General features: G+C 33.1%; 1 protein-coding gene across 2 annotated transcripts in view; it reads right to left on the reverse strand.

Moving 5' to 3' along the window:
* Window positions 1–21,886, reverse strand: part of LOC140439885 (uncharacterized) — a 289,969-nt gene that overhangs the window by 37,646 nt on the left and 230,437 nt on the right. For both annotated transcript variants that reach the window (XM_072530055.1, XM_072530054.1), the window contains exons 4-6: window positions 21,034–21,367; window positions 18,898–18,983; window positions 18,061–18,188 (exon numbers count right to left, since the gene is read on the reverse strand). In XM_072530055.1, coding sequence (XP_072386156.1) covers window positions 18,061–18,188; window positions 18,898–18,983; window positions 21,034–21,367 — 548 coding nt within the window. The remainder of the gene's footprint in view (window positions 1–18,060; window positions 18,189–18,897; window positions 18,984–21,033; window positions 21,368–21,886) is intronic.

A 21,886-nucleotide genomic window follows, 5' to 3' on the forward strand; every position in this document is an offset into this window, starting at 1 on the left:
TCTTACATTTAATATAATCGTGTGAATTAGAATGATTCGCATTGATCATCTAGCCATAAAAGATCGTATAGGATTGCATTGAACTTGTGCCGTACTTGTATTTCAGACAAAATGGGCAAAAATGTATTTATTTGTGGTTAAATTATTAAATAAATAATAATAAAATGTTACCGAGACCGTAACATTATAACTTTTATCAATAGTACTATTTCTTTTAAGAACGAGCCGTGTATAATTGATGCTTGAATGTCATAAAAATTTGTGTAGGCGGCGATTATTTGGAGGTGTTAAAACCAAATGTACAATGCGTTTATCTTTATCGGTTGGGTACTAATAGCATATGTGAATATATCTAACCTAACGTAACCTAACCTATCCTAACCCTCTTATCTATGGAATATATCTTTGAATATTTCCTTGAGCAATCATAATCGTAAAAGTTTATGCCTTTTAATGAGTACAAATAGAAACCGCTCATATGAATAAAGAACCGTTAGTGTTTTGCATTTGTCGATTTTTTTAGGATAAATAGGAATATTTATATGGATTAGGTGATGATATGATGAAAACAGATTTTGCGAAAGTACTTTAGTAACAAAGCAGCATTTGGTTAAATCCTATAAATAACGCGTACTGAATTGAGTTTAATTATGATTTGCATTTCTGTTATTTTTAAACTTTTAAAAATTCGTGATGCGACAATATTTATGAAGCTGAAGAATCAATTCTTCTTCTTGTAGTGCCTATACGTTTCGGATGTTGGCGACCATCATGGCAATCTGTATTTTGCAGACTGCTGCTCTAAAAAGATTTGTGGTTGTTGTGTTGAAACACGTACGTAGATTTTTTAGCCAACAAATCATTTGCCTTTCTGGTCCGCGTTTTCCTTCTACTTTTCCTTGTAGAATAAATTGCAGCAACCCATATTTTTCACTGTTCCTCATGATGTGTCCGAGGTATTCAATTTTGGCTGTTTTTATTGTGGTTAACAACTCTCTTCCTTTTTGCATTCTTAACAAAACGTCCTGGTTAGTAACTTGGTCGGTATAGAATATCTTGCCTCAATTGTCTTGCAGGTGGCGTCTGTAAGAGTCCATGACTCAACTCCGTACAATAGTATAGGAAAGATATAACATCGTAGTAACCTGATTTTTATGGGTACTGATAAATCATAGCATTCTATATTCTAAGTATGATTTCTAGGGAATGGTCCCAATTTTCATTGACGTTCGTACTAATGTAGGTTTTTACTCTTTTTATTGGTTAACCATTAACACTGATCCTTCCAATTTGCTGTTCTTTCTTAGAGATCCAAAGAACCAATGGAACCTTCTAATCAATGGAAGATTTACAAGGCTGCCAAGTAAAATGTAAGTGATATATGCAGTACTTATCTGAGGATGTCAAACACATGCTTAAAAATGTTGATGGAAGTCTCTTTTCTCAACTTTCTAAATCAGAGGCAATTAGGGAAACATCTTTCAACGAAGATGCAAAAATCGAGTGTTTATGCGATTAGAGAATATCTTCATCTAGGAAGAAGAGAAAGGATAGTGATGAAGTTCATAAAAATAGAAAGTCCATATGTGATTGCATCTTCGAATCGAATCTTCGAACAAGAATAAACAAAATTTAAATGTTTATTTTCAAATTGCTTTGGGTAAACTGCTTTCTCAGTGAACCTCAGAAGTTGCTAGAAGTACTTAGTGAGTTGCGATGTTTTATTGTTGCGAACAAATCCAATCATTTAATTGCATTGGAAACTGTCGCTAGCAGAATTTAAAGTGGTTGTTTACAATTTCAAAATGCTTCTAAGCGGAAACCAATCGCCCGCTGGGTGGAAATCATGAGGACATTTTGCCGGGAAAAGATCATCGAGGCGCGAGAACAAGAAATTCAGTTTTGGTTTGGCTTTTCGTCACTTAAGTCGTGGCCTGACATTCAGCTGGCGAGGCAGTACCGGGGATTTGTCCCAGTACTGACGACGCAAGTAAAGTACTAACGACTGAAGTAGTTGTATAAGAATGCGAAAATGTTCCATTTACATCGCTTGGGAGTCAAGTTTAAATGTTGGTCTATGTCCGCCCACCAAAAATAAGAGTGCAATTAGAAGTTTTTGTGTTTTCATTTTTGTCAAACATAGTATGGTTTCCCTAATTTTAGATTTATTTCTTGGTCACACGATGAAAAACATGTCCAGCTACCTGCTTATGGGAGTGTAAGTGTAAAGTAGTGTCCGTAACTCATGAACTTGTTCGCTGGAAAGCAGTTCCTTCATTCATTATTTATTTAAAGAACCCACAAAGTTAATGGGTCTATAGTAAAACAAAGAAAAATCACTTTACGTGGCTAAGGTAAATCCAATTATAAAGCTGAAATTTTCTTAATTTTAAATTATGTAAAATGCGTTTAAAATTATCAATTTGTAATGAACATTTCGGTTTGTAAAACGTAAATTAACATGTTCAGTAAAATTGATAATTCAGCTAGTAGATAACAATTTTATAAATTTAACTTCTCTCAATCTTCCTTTCTCTTATACAAAATATAAATAAATTCTAATGAGATTGCTGAACGACCGTATAAGGTGAATGTGAATGTTTCTTGTCTTTTGGCTATATAGATGAATATTAGTTTTAAAGAGAGATGTCATATTTGTCATATTTTTTTAAGTTATACTTCTATACGCGCGGTCGACGTTGGAAATTTGCACGGGAGTGAATCGGTGAAATCATTACATATGTAAAATATGAGTAAGAGAGAGACAGAAGATATATTTTCTTTCTCTTTCTCTATCGGGAATAAAAATGTTCCTTTTGTATATATATTTAATATTATATATATATATATATATATATATATATATATATATATATATATATATATATATATTATATATATATTATATATATATATATAATATATATTAATATTATTATTTATGTGATATGTTTTGTATTATTTATTAAATGTTCATAATTATTTTAGGCTTTTGTGTTTCAAAATAATAATTACAATAAATCAGTGTATGACCGAGAACTGTCAATTTTGAAATACGTTAGTGTCATGTCTAATTGGCAAATTTCCTACGTGTTTGGTTTATATGCTGGTATATGTGAGATCGAATCCCAATATGAATTTCCTTTTTTATTTTTGAAATATTTAAAAATCCCACGTTAATCTTATTAAATATATGTAATATAAGCAAAAATGCTAAATTTTAAAATAAAATGAAAATTTACAACATAATCCGAGTTGTTGGTTTTTTATTTTTATCTTCCACAAACATTTTTTACAGTTATACTTTTATACGCGCGTTCGACGTTGGAAAATTGTGTGTATTCGTATATATTGAGTGAATCGGCAAAATCATTACATATGTAAGATATAGGTAAGAGAGAGACAGAAGATATATTTTCCCCCTCTTTCTCTCTCGAGAATAAAAATGTTCCTTTTGTAAATATATTTAATATTTATTAATATTATTATTTTTTTATTAATATTATTATCATGGTAAATTAAACATATGCGTAAGTTATGTATATTGTCATTTTTAAATACTTATGAATATTGCATTTTAATTCGTATTGTATTATAATATTGAATTATGTGGCAGTGTATTTTTATATTAATAACAAAATTAACAATGAATTTTACTGCAGAGTACGTGTAAAAAAATTTTTTTGCATTCAACTCCTTTTATACATATATGAAAATAAAAATATGTATTTTCATTAAAATATTGATTGAATCCTTCATTTACTTACTATACTCCTATTACAGGTCAAATGTTTATATACAGCAAACGATGCACCATATACCTGTATACCTAATTATTTTTCTCTTTCTGCCCTCTCTTACCTATAGCACTACATATGTAATAATTGTGCAGATTGACTCCCATATAAATTTGTAACGACGAACGCGTGTATAGAAGTATAACTTCTACCGGCAGTCCTACTGGACTGCCACACCCGTTTTTTTATCTTTCTTAAATCAATCCTCTAATATATTAGTTTTCCGAGTTTTCCTTACCACTCGAATAAAGATAACGTGGTGTAATTTTTCCTTTTATTTGGTTTAATTTTTGTCCATTTTCTTTCTATTAGTATGATTAATTTTCTTTATTCTTTTTGATAGCAGTATCCCCGTTCCTAATAAGCGATCTGTAGATCCAACCTACGTCAAAAAGCTTGCCGTTGTGTCCTTGAAAACACCTGAGTGCCGCTTGGATAGTGAACGTAGTTAGACTTGGAATTTTTCATCTATCTACCTTATATTCCAAGACTCAACTTTCCCTTGGGTTAATTTTTAGGTTACTTACAGTAGTACCCTACTTCTGTGCATCCTTTCTTCCCATTCAAGTACAATTTACGTTACAGGTGTATTAAATACTGTTCTTGTCTTGAATACTACTACCTCTAATCAACTGAATTTAAAAATTATATTTATGTTGAACCATGAATCGGCTGCTTGTTTAGGTAATAGAATATATCAGGATTGAATTCACCACCAATTTTATTGCTTTTATAGTTTCCCAAGATATTTATATTAGTGGGTTTCGCTAATATCTGTGCCGATAGCAAGACCCATTTGAAGCAAAAGTTTGCGTGATTATTGATTATAATTTACCGAAAATAATGTTTTCTTCAATGTATAAAACTTTCTTTGTTTTCTATGGTAATGGCTTCCGTTTGATGGAAAAGTAAAAATCCGTAGATTGTCATAGTTAACCCACTGATCTGAATTTTCTGGTACGTTCTGAGCAATAGATTTTCTCCATCACGATTTTTTTTTACTTCTTATTGTTCCTATGTCTTAGTTGTTTAGTTTATATGCAGTATGGAGAAGAAAACCATTGTAGATTTTTTATATAAAATTCTATAGTAAGTTTGCAATTATCAAAAGTAGGATATGTATCTGTATACAAGCAATTAGACTTCGTCCTAGGTTTTCACCCAACGTGACCGGAAGTAGAACCAGAAGTCGTTATTTGAACTATTCTTCATGTAACTTAGTCGTTATTTGAACTATTCTTCATCTAACTTTGCGTCGATTGCTATACAACTTCACTAATTTTGAGTCATTTTGCCAAACTTTCAGTTATAACTTTTTAACCAGAAATAACATTTAAACCGGAATTAAATATTCGAGCACGACTTTTCAATACGCGTCGATTGATATATCGCATGCATTATATATAATGTGGCACTTCCGGTTACAACTTTTTTACCGGAAGTGATAAAAAACCGGATGTATATTGTTACGTAAAAATATGAGTCATATTAAAAACCTGTAAACATCTTGTTTATTCACTTATGTTTTAGATTTTACGAGTCTCTTCGATTAGCTGGCAGAAATTTACCAGAACCGGTCGAGACGATGACCCGGATTTACCTTCTGGACGAGCCGATGTGAAAATACCAGTTTACCGCTAGTCGAGAGGGCTGTCGATGTTTCTAGCTTAACGGTACTGGCATATAAAACAGGAGCTTTCATGGAAGGGAACAGTTAGTGAATATCTGAAGACCCGCGCCCGCGATTTTAATTGTTACGTTCGCCTATATAAATTATGTATTATTCATTAAATAAATTGATATAAATTATCGTGCTTTTTAATGAATTAAGATAAGAACAATATAATAAATTAATAAAGACATTATAAATTAAATAAAGACAGCAGTTAAATAAATTCACAATATATTTGTTCTCGCCCTGCTAAGGGGCGTCGAATAATATATCGCTTACATTTTGACGTTACTATTTTGACGACTTTAAAACAGTACTTCCGTTTGCAAATCTGAAACCGGAAATCGGAGGTCAAATTTCTCACCTTTAATATCAGTTGTCATTCTGTCTGTTCTAATAACGGAGTTGTTGTGTTTACGGACAAGTCGGACGGACAGACAGACATGGATAATACAAGGTATTCACATTTAATGTTGAAAAATGAGCGCAAACAAAACCTGATTTGTAGTCTAGGTATAATCTTTATATTGTATGTACCAATTTATTTAATATTTATGGTTTTTAATGTTTAAAAAATAAGAGATTGTCTGCCTACAAAGATGGGGAATGGATAAATAAGGAGAAGTATAGATTCAAGCTTCTAGTAAATAGAAGAGGAAGAAGAATAAATTACTAAGAACCAGATACCATGAAGTTCCTTAAGGCTCAAGTTATTTAAGAAACTAATGAGTCTGAGCTTTCCAGTATTCCGCGAAGGTATAACTAAATAAACACATATACTCATACATACACCCACGCACAAACACAAAATAAATACGCACATGCACAACGAGTCTAAGCTTATTTAGCCGCACCACCATTGGCTCATTATACGGTGAGATTTCTGCTGCGACTACTGGGCTCCCCAATCACTAGGTGTAACAAAAAAATGTTGCCCAAACGATGCTCTAGATAACTGACGAATTCCGGAGGGAATAACAGCCTTGACTCGATAAAATGCCGTGCCTGACAGCCTTTTCATTCCAAATCCTGGTAATAAGTGGATAAAGAAAAAAAAAAGAAAAAACCTAGAAGAGGATTCAAAAATGGCTTCTGATGAGTCTTCTGAGCCTACAAATAAATATATGAAAGAAACGAGCAGAAAGTTAGCTCATTCACGGGTGTAGATCACCCGATTGGGTAATCTTCATTGGGATCATGTAGATTTGCCGATGTCCCAAGGATGGCCTGATGAAAGATGTTCAATAAAGGCTGGTTATAATAAATAATAGTACAATACGTAATTAAAAACTATATTTCGAAAACGACTACCAATCTGCAAGCCACAGCGTCAAATAAAAACTACATTTTATAATTTGTAGTTTATTTTCAACAGTTCATTTTTTTAAAAGCTTACACAAAAAGTCACAAGAAATCTTAACAGTATGTTTAGGTATTTTTTAATATAACTATCTAAAGAACAATGTAACATGTTTGGATGATATCGCTTTTGTAGGCGTAAATATCGAGCCAATATTTTTAAAGAAAAAAAAAATAGGTGTGATATTTATTTGCCAATAAAATTATTCAGACATGGCAGTGCATACAACTAGTCAGATTAAATTTATATTTTATGCATCGTACGATCTTGTAATAGCTACTATGGAAAATTTTTGCCGTATAGTTAATACAATTTGAGTATTACGTATCAATACTTTGAGTATTAATTAATTAAATATAGTACACCTAATTAGCCTGTTAAATTAGTAATGTTTTATATTTCGTTTTTGTTTACTAAAACTTGTAATACTTGTTGTAATATAAAACTAGATTGTTTTAGTCCGAAAATTTTATAAATATAGGAAAGGATCAATAAAATGTGGTTAACTATTCTTGTATAAATTCATTCTGTAAATATATGAAAAATTGTATAAATTAATTCTGTAAATATATGAAAAATCTTGAGAATGTGCATACAGAGAACTTGTTTTTTATGAAACGTGAAGGGAGAGAAAAAAATTTTTAGTACGACAGAACTAAAACAGAATTAAAAGTGTCGGCAATTAGAAGGTTCTGAATAATACCCTATTTAATATTTATTTTTCATTTTGTTTCATTATGTTAATTTATTTCAGTTATACTTTCTCTATTTGACCCCAATCTATGTCACAGACATAGAACATATAAATTTCTATGCCGTACTTCAATAGTCAAATTATATCTGTCATTTGTCAACTCTGCTCTGTCATATCATTTCTATTCTGTAGAGGTGGATTATATTAGTTTTTATTTTGTCTTTTGCTTATTTAAGTTTCTGTTGTAAGTAGGTAATTTTGTTGCTTCTCCGCACATGCTCCTTTTAACATTATAATTCGTCTCATATGCAGTTAGTATCTTTAATATAATTTAACTAATTCATCTTATAATAATTATATTTATTTTCTCCTTGCCAATTTGCTATTTTCTATTTAATATTGTAATTATTTTCAATCTTAATATGAAAAGGAAATATTTTAAAGTCTATTCAGTTGCTAATACATGGTTCATTATTCTAGTTTTTTTGCCTTATATCAATTTTTGCCCATGTTCTTGGTGAAGACTTCCCAAACCACATGGTCGACCATTGGGAATAAATACTGAAGTAGGTGGCCGCTGCTATGGAAATTCAACATATCCCTGGAGTTTAATACACATATGAACAACTGTTCAACATAACATTCTGTGGAAACCTTTCTATCAAATTGCCATAATGAGTGTTTAAAAAAATGTTTTTTTTAATGTTATAATAGTTATAAGAGTTTATTTTTTGGATCTGGGTAGATAATGGCTAGTAAACATGTGTTGAAAATATCCAGTATTACTAAATTTTTCAGTAATGGCAACAAAACTACTATTAACTATTTAAACTACGAGAAAACGAATACATTTAGTCTTTTAGGGGATAAAATAACTAGCACTTAAAAAGATTAAACCATTAATTTAATTACTTTTTAATTTCGTGAATATATTCAATGATTTATTGATTAATTTTGAAATATCTCCGATAAAAACAACAACAGAATACCTTGACATACAATAAAAAATAATTAAAGTTTTAATTAAATCATAACATAACCTTAAAATAAAAACATTCATAGTAAATATCTTAATACGAGGATAGTTTGATATTAAACTAGCCTTTGATAGATGGCGCTACTTGATACCGAATTAGTTTCGGTGTTGACATTTGCCAGTCATGACATGACGTCTGTTAAAATTTTAAGTTTTAAAAACAATTAGTTTGGTTTTTACAGCCGTCAAAAGCAAGCAAATTTTGTGTTCGGAGAAATGGAAAAAATCGAGTATCGTTCGGTGATTAAGTTCCTCCACAAAAAGCGTAAAACGAATGTGCAAATCAAAGCCGACCTGGACGAAGTTTATGGTGAGGTTGCACCTTCGTTAGCAATAGTAAAATTTTGGAAAGCTGAATTTGTTCGTGGTCGTACAGTGTTTTTGATGATGAGCGTCCCGGGAGACCAAATGAAGTCACCACGCCGGAAATGATCAACAAAGTCCATGACATGATTATGGCAGATCGTCGAATTGAGCACCGCGAGTTAATGGAGGTCTTAAACATTTCCTACGAACGCGTACATCATCACTTCATTCATCATCAACATCAACATTCAACATCATTCACCATCATTTGGATATGAAAAAAGTATCCGCGCGATGGGTGCCGCGTTTGCTGACAATCGATCAAAAACGTGTGACCACTTCGGAGACGCTTTTGGCAATGATAAGGCGCGATCCGAAGGATTTTTTTTTAATTTTTTTTTTCGCCGATTTATCACCGTTGATGAAACCTGGGTGCATTATTACACACCGAAAACCAAAGAACAGTCGAAACAGTGACGCAAATGCGGCGAAGGACCGCCGAAGGCAAAGAGTGCACATTCGGCCGGCAAAGTGATGGCGACTCTTTTCTGGGATGCGAAGGGCATCATCCACATCGACTACTTGGAAAAAGGAAAAACAATCAATGGTGAGTACTACGCAGCATTATTGGATCGATTCGATGCCGAATTGCGTCGAAAACGCCCCGGGTTCGAAAGCAAAAAAGTGCTCTTTCACCAAGACAATGCACCGGCTCACCGATCGGCCGTCGCCATGGCAAAATTACACGAATTGGGCTATGAATTGGTTGAACACCCACCTTAATCCCCAGATCTTGCCTCCAGCGATTGTTTCCTGTTTCCAAACCTAAAAAAATGGCTCGGAGGACGCCGTTTTGCAACAAATGATGAAGTCGTCGCTGAAACTTCGGCCTATTCTGAAGAGTTCGAGCAAAAGTACTATTCGGATGGGATAAAAAAATTGGAACATCGTCTTACTAAGTGTATCGAGCTAAAAGGGGACTATGTTGAGAAATAAATCGATTTAATTGCAAAAAACTTGTTTTTTCTATCAAAGGCTAGTTTTATATCAATCCACCCTCGTAGTTTGGTATTATTACCTCACAAATTCACGAACAACAAATAATACCAATCGCGCAGAATGAATGTTTATAACCAAAAGTCCTGATTTATTCTCCAAACAATTTAAAAAACCAATATTTCCAACTTATGGGAGAAATACATACAAATTAAAAATGTTTGGAAAGATTTTTAAAAGCCCCGCCCATTGTGACGTCAGAGCATATGTAGCCCATTATTAAGGTAAAAATAGAATGGACGACGAAGAACATGCTCAAAAACGTCCGCCAGAGCTATGGAATCAGTACCACGACATTTAGGTCCGCTGCGGACAAAGAAAAGATCATGCGACTGGTCGCCCAAGTTCTTGGACGACACAGAGGCGGATACACGGGCGAATAGGGATATTTATGTCTTTTGTGTAGTTTGGGTTTAGTAATTTGTATATCTTTTTTATGTCTTTTTTTGATTGGTGTTTCATTGGAAGTTCCTCTCCCAAGGCAAATGTCTAGATCTGCCACTGGTACCACAAGGTACTAAAGAAGACTACTATTTTACCTACCAGAACCCATAAAACAAGTATTAAACATCTTTTTCAATCTAGATTAGAAAAGGAACTAAATGAGATAGAAAGAAATATGGATGTAGAACAAGAATACAACAACCTCAAAACGATAATAAAAAAAATGCTTATGAAGTATTAGGAACAGAGAACAACGACAAAAAACACCACGAAGCAAAACCGAAACAAAATATATAAGAAATGGCTAACAAATATAACATCTAGCAATAGAGTAACATATCAAAGGAAAAACGGAGAAGTATGCAATCAAATAAAAGAAGTAAAAAACAATTTCTGGGAACAAACATGTGTCCTTAAAATGAAAAACAGGCGATCTCAAGGACCTGGCAATATAGCTGTAGAGTTACTTAAAGCAGGAGGTCCACTCCTAATAGAACGAATAACTTTTCTAATGAATCAATGCTGCCAACAAATTAAAGTACCATCAGAATGGAAAACCGCTCACCAAGTGTCCATCTTTAAAAAGGGTAATCGAAAAGATCCAAACTGCTACAGAGGGTTAAGTGTCCTACCTACTTTCGGGCGATTGTTTGGAAAGATAATAAATGGAAAAATACAAGATGATGTAGGACATCTAATTAGCGAAGACCAAAGTGGATTTACGCCTGATATATCGTGCACTGATAACTTGTTTATACCCCAACAATTAATAGAAAAAAGAATAGCGGTTGGGTTTTTTGGTTGGTACCAAAGTACATCTAGCCTTCATCGACCTAGAACAACTCGGCATTAGTCCATAACTTTTAGGAATAATCACAGAAGTATACAGGGATAACACTACTTAACTAAAAATCGGAAATAGACTATCAGAGCCAATAAAAGTAACTAAAGGGCTAAGATAAGGATGCAGTATGTCACCCTTACTGTTTAATTTATATATTGAGGTAGCCCTCCAAAATTGGAAAAACCACTGCCAGGGAATGGGAATCCCCATAGGAAATGAAGTACTCTTCTCCCTGAACTTTGCAGATGACCAAGTCGTCTTAGATCAAGATTCTTATGATCTAGAATTTATGATAAAGCGTCTATATAGAGAATATGTAAATATGGGGGTTGTGGTAAATATGTGTGTAAATATGGTATGTAAAATAAATCAGCAGGTCACGTAGCCGATATAATGACAACAGATGGGCACGGAAAATTCTAAAATGGAGACCAAGGACGACAACAAGAAGCATGGGAAGACCTTAAAAAGATGGGTAGATGACATAATAGCAGTTGCAGGCAAACAGTGGATTAGATTGGCGCAAGATAGAGAAAGATAGAAGCAATTGGGAGAGACCTACATTCAGGAGTGGATGGAAAATGGTTGACAAAGTCAAGTCAGCATAAAGAAAACAGAATATTTCGTTATAAATTCAGATGCAAGGCTTGAAGTGTTGATAGACCAGGACATGGAAATCAAACAAGTGGAAAAATTTAAATACTTAGGGGCACTCATTGATAAGAACGGCTTGGGAGAAACCAAAATAAACACCGAATTAATCAGGGACGTAAACTTGTATGATGTCTGAACTCCTTATGGTGGGATCGCAATATTTAAAAAAGAACAAAAAAAGAATAGGGCAAACCATGGTTGAATCAGTTCTTTGTTATGGCTCTGAAGTATAGACAATTAATGCAGACCTGAAGAGAAGATTTTTGGCAGTTGAAATGGAATATTTGAGAAGAAGTGCTAAAACATCAAGGCTGGAAAGGAAGACCAACGAATCTATAAGACGATAAGAGAGGTTTGGAGGAGGAGCATGCCGTGGACAGGGAGGATTGGCGGAGGAGAACGGGAATACGGCTCCAAAATGTATTTACAAGTTGGATCCTGTAATATATATATATATATATATATATATATATATATATATATATATATATATATATATATATATATATATATATATATATATATATATATATATGACCCATTAAACAATTTTTTTAATATTTATTTAACACCCCCTCTCAGAATATTACAACCTAAAAAGTATTTTTTATGACTTTTGTATAAACAATAATTAGCGTGTTGATCAAGGAACATCAGTGTTCTGATATTACTACTGGGTAAACAGAAGATTCAAGACGAAAGTTTCTGATAAACATATTTAATAAACCGAAAAATCCGTCGAAAATTTATTGAGTCGATATTTCCTACTGTATGTTATTTTTTTTTGTCTATAAATCCCAATATACTCGCACCAAAGCAATTATCCTCAACTCTTACGCAGCTGCACTGGAATTATGATTATTATGGTTTAAATATTAGTTTAGTATATACGTTTTTGGACAACGCATACGTACAATCAAAACTTCAAAAATCACCATCACAAACATATACGAAGTTTTCCAAATTCTATAAATAATATTAAAAAAAATGAAAACAATCACCAGGCTATCAGCCATTTCCTCTCATTTCTTATATCGATGACATACGTTTGACTACAATAGTCGGAAAATTAAAGTCCAGTGTCTCAATCGGACCCTTTCCTTTCATCTCATTTAATATTAATAAATTTAAATTATGAGCATATTTTTAGATACCTATTTCATTTAAAGTCGATTATCGCATTTATTTTTTTCTTTTTGTATCTATTTTCATCCTAATTATAATCTGTTAAAAGCCGTGGAGTTAATTAAGAACGCGACAAAGCAGGAACTTTGTTATTTCCGGTACAAAAATACCTCTTCAGAGAAGCTCTTCAGCTCGTGAGTTCAACTTTTTCTTTTTTTTTATCTTGCACGTAATTAACGACAATTTAAAAAGCCATAAAAATTTGGTGTAATTGCAGCCAATGTGAAAAGTTTCACTGTAGTTACGTCAATTTTTTTGGTCAACAGATTTTTATGCCAATTATTTTTTTTTATAATTACATGCATGTTATTACAAGTGGTGCATCGGTTATAAGTAATCACTAAAATGTTACGGTTTTGATAGAGATATTCTTGAGATATAAATATCCAAAAGTAAATTTAATAACTACTGTCTAATTACAAATTTTTGTGTCCAATATAAATTTCTGACACAAGAAAATGATTCGTTCCTCGATATAATATGATTCTTGGCCAAAATTGTTCTGAGAATTGTGGAAATCCAACCGCTGAGTACGACTATTTGTCAAAAACACATTGATCAAAGATGGACCAAGGATCAGGTGCCTTTTGCGGCATTCAAAATACCGAATTAATAGCTTATCTACCTGTCATTTTCGATTTAGCATCACATGGATTTTTTGTTCCACTTATCAAAAATAGGTTTAAACTCTATGGAGAGTTGATGGGAGTTCGTGTATTTAAACCGAATGTTTACAGTTTCCTTATTAGTACTGGAAAAAGTAGGTCGTAAATTGATTCAAGCGCATGGAAAAGCACTTACGATTATGGAGATCTGCTTGTACAGTATTTTGAAAAACAATAAAATATTTGTTGGTATTTACTTTTCTTTAAACTACTTTTAAGGTGTGATTTATTTTTTAAAGAAAAAGAATCGGTTCTTGTTAATTTTTTAAAATTTTATGGAGGAGAAGGTGGTAATATGGAACCTGCTGTTGGAAACCTTCGTTTATTTGGAAACGCCCAGTGACATCTATATGTAAGGCGTGAAACTACGATAATAGGTAAAAACGTCGCAAAACTATTGGCAGCAGTGGCTGTTAGTTTCGCCGCATGTCGCCAAGTTGTGAATCATGATCTTCAAGAAGTTACAAAGTGTTTAGTCTCATATAGTGGTCCCATCCAGTGGTAAGTAAGTTATGACCGTTTCAGTAATGTAACATAGGCTGTGTTTTTATTGTTTTGTCAATAAAATATCTATATAAACTAGTTTAAAAATATAACCTCATTTTTTCTTGAACCATGCATTGTTGTTAATATGGACCCCTCCTACTGCCGATATTATGGTACTGCGTTCCATATTAAATACGGGGGTTCATATTATCTACAAGAGTTGTATCTAGGAGAGAAATGTTAACGCTAAAAGAAAAATCTTTACCAGGAACGTCTCACCGGAAAACTCGGGACAAGCACTTTATGATTAAAGCAAATATTTCCGTCCATAAGAAAACAATTGTCCTTAAAAGGGCTGTCAAACGTTTTAATGTGCCAAAAACAATGCTGCAATGTTTTGTCCATCAAACCGAACATTCTGCAAAGGAAGTAGTTAAAACGAAGTTAGGAAGGAGGCGTGGGTTGTCAACTTATCTTGAAGAACAGTTAGTTGAATATTTACTTTTAAAGGAGAGTAAATACTGTGGATTGACTCGTAGAGATGTAAAAGTGATGGCTTTTGAATTATCTGTGCGGAATAATCTTAAACATCCATTCGGATATGATAAATAAGAAAACGGTGGTGCATGGATAGACCACTTTTTGCGTCGTCACAAGGACAATTTTCCATTCGCAAATCTACCGGTACGTCGATTTCAAGAGCTTATGGCTTCAAATAGTTTCTAGAGTGAATATGAAAAGCTTAAATTTACAGCTGATCAAGGTTTTAACGTGGACGAAACTGGCCTGTCTTTCGTTCAAACAAAAATTCCTCACATAATTTTCATGCAAGGTAAAATGCAGATTAGAGCACTGACTGCAGCTCAACGAGGATCAACAATGACAATAATATGTTGCATGAGTACTGATGGCAGATTCATACCGCATATGCTTATATTCCCCCACAAAAACATATCCGATAATCTTACGAGGAATGCATCACTTGGTTCAGTATGGAAATCTCACCCCTGAGGTTGGGTGCAAAGCAACTTATTTCCTGACTCGTTTTTACACTTTATTGAACATTTTAAGCCATCTGCAGAGCCCCAGTGTTTTGTTACTTGATGCACACAATTCAATGTCATTATAGTATGCATACCACCGCATACAACAACATACAACAAAAATCCAACTTTTGGATAAAACGTTTATGGGGACAATAAAAATCCATTACAGTGAAGCTGTTCGCCTTTGGATGCGTCATAATGAGCGGCGGCTAGGATCTTATATTTCCGGACCAGAATATTTCCTTGCAATCGGGGAATTTTCACAGATGTACCGGCTGGTCGTAGTTCACCTCCCGTTTCAACGTCTGTAATACCAGATATAATTTTGCCTGTTGGTATTACTTCGGTTCCTAAACCAAAAATAAGTGTACAATAGATGCCACAAAGCTTCTTCCACGGCTGTTATCAGCAGTTCATCTTACAAAAATGAATTAGAGGAATTTACGAAAAAAAGAAAAGTAAACAATTAAATTTTTGTCTTAATCAAAAGCAGATTTCTACACCTAGCACTTCTGGTTTGCAAGTTGGGTTGGCGATCAAATGCAAAAGAAGGATCAGAATCATATGAAGAAGGGTGTGATAGCGTTGTTTCTAGCTCATCTAGTGGTCCAGATGATTGTTTGGGGGGAGTACCCAATTCAAAAGATGATTTGTATTTTCTGCGAAAGAAAATTTTGACAATTACGTTCGTGATTTTTGTCGATAGTTATATGTATTATTAGTTTTAGAACCCTATACCTTTAATTTTTGTTGGATTTAGTATAAATCTTTATCTTTTTGGATCAACTTTCAGAGGGTCAATATTATCATCACTTTTCTGGCGAGCGAAAATTACACTTTTTCAGAATAACTGTTTTCAGGATATTAATTTCCTTAATAAATGTAATCAATTTTTAATCACACAACGAGATGATGTTTAATTTTTGTCGATCCACAAAAAACTAAAAACTTAACGAAGGAAAAACAAAATGGAATTCCATATTACCATCTTCTCCTCTAAATATTGTTCTGCAGATATGTTTTTCTAGCATGTTAATGCAATTTAGTAGGGAATAAGGTAAAATTTTAGGGGAGGCGAAAGAATTTTAAGAATGATGTCACTCTGCAATAGACCACGATAGGAGTCGGTTTCATTGTTTAGTCCGAATTTTCTTCAAATTCGTTATTGTTTTTTTGTTATTCGTTTTTGTTATGGGAAAATGTGTAGTGTAGCAGTGTGGAGTTTAAGTGAAGGTTAGGATGTTGATTCGGAAGAAATAGCTTGCGGCGTGTAGTTCTTCAAAACCGGCAATTTTTTTTGTAAAGAGGTGAATTTGAGCTCAAGATGCTAAATGGCAGTCTTTGTTGAGTTAATCACCGATTTGTTGTGCTCTGTCCTATGGAGGAGTTTTGTAAAGCAGCGTTACAACAATTTGACAAGGTTCACATGGTTTTAAGCAGGAGCGTTTGAGAGGCCGAATTTTGAAGATTGAAGATTTATAGTGAAAGCATCTGCCAGGTAATTTATAAATATTGCCTGCAACAATTATGGCATAAGTATTAATATAAAAAAAACCAAGTATATGGTCTTCAGTAAGAACATGACACAACCAGCACATATTAGTATAAACGGCATTCAAATTGAAAAAGTATCAAATTACAAATGGGGACTTCAATAAACGAAACTGGAGACCAAAACAATGAAATAAAAAGACGTACCGAAATTGCCAGGGCCACCTTCATAAAGATGAGGAAATTCTTCTGCAACAGAGATATAAGCATCCCTCTACGATTAAGAATGCTAAGGGGCTACGTATTTAACACGCTATTATACGGTGTAGAGGCCTGGACTGTCAAACAGAACAACGTAAAAATATTGAAAGTTTCGAGATGTGGTGCTACCGTCGAATGCTGAAGACAAGTTGGGTTGAAAGAGTCACAAACTTTGAAGCAATGCGAAGTATAGGAAGAGACCCAGAAATTTTGTCAACGATCAAACGAAGAAAACTCGAATATTTGGATCACCTGATGAGAGGACATAAATACGCATTACTTCAAAATATAATGCAAGGAAAAATAAAAGGAAAACGGAATCCAGGCCGTAGAAGAATGTCATGGTTGCGTAATTTGAGAGAGTGCTTTGGCGGTACCACTAAAGAACTCTTTAGATCAGCTGTAAACAAGGTCAGGATAGCCTTGATGATTTCCAATCTAAGATAGGAGTGGCACAAGAAGAAGATATATATACGAAATACAGGATATTAGTGACTGTCGATATAAACAAACAACCAGTTTATTATATCTGACAGCAGCCCTAATAAAAAACTGGTTGTTTGTATATATATATATATATATATTATTAAAATAATATTATATAAACTGGTTGTTTGTATATATATATATATATATATATATATATATATATATATATATTATTAAAATAATATTTAAACTATGTCAATTTTTCTTAATTATGTATTTGATTCGGGTGTTGACCTGACCTATTGACCCTACTTCTTTACTCGAACTGGCACCGGTACTGATAATATCGATTAATATTTTAAGTATTTGATCCACTTAGCATTTACCAGGAATAATACGACCAATTAGTGGGCAACTTTAAGTCATTTTTATATTAATTTTAAATTGTTCTGACCTAATATCTGTTACCAGTTTTGTATTATTTCATTCCTAGTAGCAACGCTACCGTCAAAAGAAATGCTACAAATGACATGAAATAAGAAAAGTAAACAAAGAGTAGTATTTTTAATTTCTATGAAATATTCCACAAGTACTTCTTCGTTAAATAGTTAATCAAAATTTCATTTAAACTTACTTATTAATTTTTTCTTGGCGCTGAATGATGTTGGTAACTTGAACAGTTTCTTTTAGATGAACGACGAGACCTGCTCGAATTGATTCTACTACAGCTGCACAGTTGCCATCTTCTTGCATATCAAAACTCTGTAAAAAAGAATTATGTAATTCTTAATGTAAAAAATTTTAAACAAAGATGCACTAGTTGCTATTTTCGATAACATACACTATTGACTAAGTATTTGAATTTTATTGAAAAATTAACATCGAATGAAAAATATTATTAAAGAAAAAAGAGGAGGGAACTAAATGATTCCTGAAGTGAAGGTGTGTCAGTACAATGTATGAATATGACATTACATTATATGATTGGATATAAAATCATTCATGGTCTAAGAGATAATACTGAATGGAAAAAAATTATCTATTGTTTGGTGAAATGTTATGAATATGTATTGAGAAGATTTTATGAGAAGTGTAATGGCAATTGAATGTTGAAAATAAATAAACTGTTCAAGGAATAGAGAAGAAGAAGAAGATCATTAAAGAAGGACGGGGAAGACTGAATGAGTTAATATTTCGTTAATGTATTAAATAATAATAACGGTCATACTTCGGTCACATTATGAGACACCCTGAAAAATATGATCTTTTACATCTGATCATTCGAATGATAATATTTATATATTATCTCCTTTTCGTTTATTATTGTTTCAATAATAAACGAAAAGGAGTGGGAAGTTTAATAGATCGTAATAGCCAGATATACCACAGTTGAAACAACTATGTAAAGTGTCAATATATGTTAATCATCTTATTTGAAATATCAAAAAAATATCAATACTGCAAAATTTACCTTATCATGGTCACTGGTTACGAAAAATCCATCAGGTTCACATGTATTCAGCCGCCTAAATATAGCTTTTTTGGCAATTAATAAACCTGCAACAAAAACCTTAGTTATATTACATAAGCGTGATACTGTTACATTGTACAATAAATACAACTCATGTTACCTAATCCAGTTTTAATTTTCCAACCTTAACACTTGATGCCAGTTCTTCTTATATCAGCAACGTTAGAAGGTATATTAACAGCTTGATTTTAGGAGCATGGATAGTAATTTTCTTTTTATTTTCGAAGAATATTTTCATTTTCCAACTTCAACTCTTTCTACAACAGATTTCCTAGCATTTAATCAGCTGCTAACTTATTCACTTACTTTCTAGATATAAATAACGCGGTAAAAAGTTCACCAAAATAAAACAATGGTGGTAGTTTTCACTTTTATTTTAGCTGCGTCTTCGTTTACTACAATCCGGCATTATTTTAACCCCATTTTAGTCATAGTCAATGAAGTATATAAAGATCTATAAGTGTCTAAACAAAAGATAATAGAGAAGGAACTAGTGGTGGAGATATGCAAGAAGTGCCATGACAGCGATGGCAATATATTACAAGCTTTAACATAAAAGCGGCGGGGCAAGTAATAGAAGGACAGGAAACAAAACGAAATGCAGAGTAGTGCGACGTAGAAGGCAGAAGGATGAAGCGGGGGTAAAATAGAGTACGGCAAAGGAAGTAACGAGAAATGATCTAAAGATAAAAGAGGTAGATTCGAGCAATTCAAACAAACAATATAAGGAATGGTATAGAGGTAGAGAGATGTAGAAATAGAGAGTATAACAACCTGACAATGGTTATGGTTATGGTAGATTTGTGAGTCCTTCAGACTTCTTAAGGCGGGTCCATTGTATCACCCCTACCATATGTACTAGGCCCATAAGGATCTGGTGTTCGTCATTTCTGTGGCCCAAGCTGCTCTTCGCTCCCATATTTGCTATAATCAGCAGGGACTCTGAGTTCTTTTTGCCGTTTCGAATGTCTAACCATTTAGTAACCTTGTTAACTCACAGAAAGAAAGCTAGAAGTCTCTTTAAGGACAACTCCCTCATTAGTCTCGGTTACATAAAGGTCAAATCCAGGATTTCCACCTCTGGTAGGCCAGTGCCGGGTATTTCCAGAGTGCATATGAGGAGGTTTCCTCCTCCTCATCACAAAAACGGTGCCATGGACCATCCGCCAATCCAAGCATCTTCAATGGTATAGAAGGAGAAGTTGGGCTGTACTTTTGGATGTCCCCAAATCTGACAATGACGAAAGAATTCTAAATTTTCTGATAGCAGCATAAACTAAATAACGCATATTTAGGCATTTAAATACGAATACATGAAAACAGCAACATGTACAGATCGTTAATCCTTCATTACGTGGTTTTTGTCTACAAACTGTAATAATAAAAATGTATTAGTTACATCATAACTAAAAAATCAAGTCTTCAAGAGACACCAGAATGCAAGTATCAAAGCCAATAGATAGTCGATAAAACAGAAGCTAAGACAAATTAACTGACTCAAATGAAATTTACAGATATTAATAAACCTGGTTGTGTATTCTGGTAGGTAACATAATATGACAAAGATTTTTACAAAGAAAATTCGATTCTGTCCATACATTCCAAATTTTTCTCTGGCTACATATTTGTAGTATAAATTTTGAAACAATAAACCAAAAAAGGGGAACAGATGTTGATTTAATAACATTTGATACTTTTAATTTTCATTTGTTCTTTTTCTTGTGGTGCCATTTCCAATTTGGGTGTAGGTCACTCCTCCACAGTTTGTATCATTAGTGTATACATACACATAAGATCTACAGTTCAATGTAGATTTTAAACGATTAAGTGCAGAGGAGCTACACTAGGCAAATCACTACTCGGTGATTTTACATAGGCTTCAGAGAAACGATTTTAGTAATACTCTTTGGTCTTCTGTTTGTAGTAGGTATCAAAACAAATTTATTTACATTACAGACAAATACACTTACCGAGAAGCTACCGATGCCGTTTACTCCTTGTAATAAAATTTAATTTATTTCATTTATTTATTTCATTGTGGAATAATGTTGTAACAGTAACTATGGATCAACTTACCAGTTGTTTGAACTCCTCCAACGAATTTATGTCCAGAAAAGTAAATAGCATCTTTGTACGCTGATGATGAGGTATTTTCTTGAACGCCAGGAACGTTTGGGTTCATATCGATGAGTAAACTGGGCGCACCGATGTTGAAATCCCAAAAGGACAAAGCACCATACTGGTGAAGAAGGATCGTGCATGCTACATCGTCGATAACTATACCGGTTACACTGGAAGCCACAGAGAAACATCCTATTATCTGTCTGCCCGCATTTTGATAAAATTTCAATTGGTTTTCTAAATCTGTTAAATCCAAAAGACCTTCTTTCGTTTCTGCTATCCTCACCATCTGAAACAAGAAAAAAATCTAGTAATAAAACGTAAACGCAGAAGATGATTGTGTCGAAATAGGCCTAAATTGAGTGTTTTGAGTAAAGCTGATTTAAAAATTATAATTTTCTTAACGTGTCTTCTACATTACTTAAGGTTTCTCATTATTGCGGATAAATTGAGTATTATTACGATACTAATAAGCCATAATACGAGCAAAAATTCAAATAAAAACAATAAGAAAGCATTTCGTGAACCCAAAGAATTTTTATCTTTCCACCAACCAGACTCTATTTTTCTTATTTTTAGACTAAAATTATAGCTTGGTATATAACTTAGCATCTTGATACAAATTGGAAATAGTGAATTCATTAGAAAATGTTTACTAAGTTTACAAAGAAATGAAAATATTTAACTTAATACATTTTTTCAAATAAATAAATACCATTATTTAAGTAATGAGAAGTTACATATTTTAATTAATAAGTGACAGTAGAATATTACAGTAGTAATGTCAAAATATCTTCGTTGGTGTCCA

The sequence above is a fragment of the Diabrotica undecimpunctata genome, chromosome 4 (genome assembly GCF_040954645.1).
Source record: "Diabrotica undecimpunctata isolate CICGRU chromosome 4, icDiaUnde3, whole genome shotgun sequence".
NCBI lineage: Eukaryota > Metazoa > Arthropoda > Insecta > Coleoptera > Chrysomelidae > Diabrotica > Diabrotica undecimpunctata.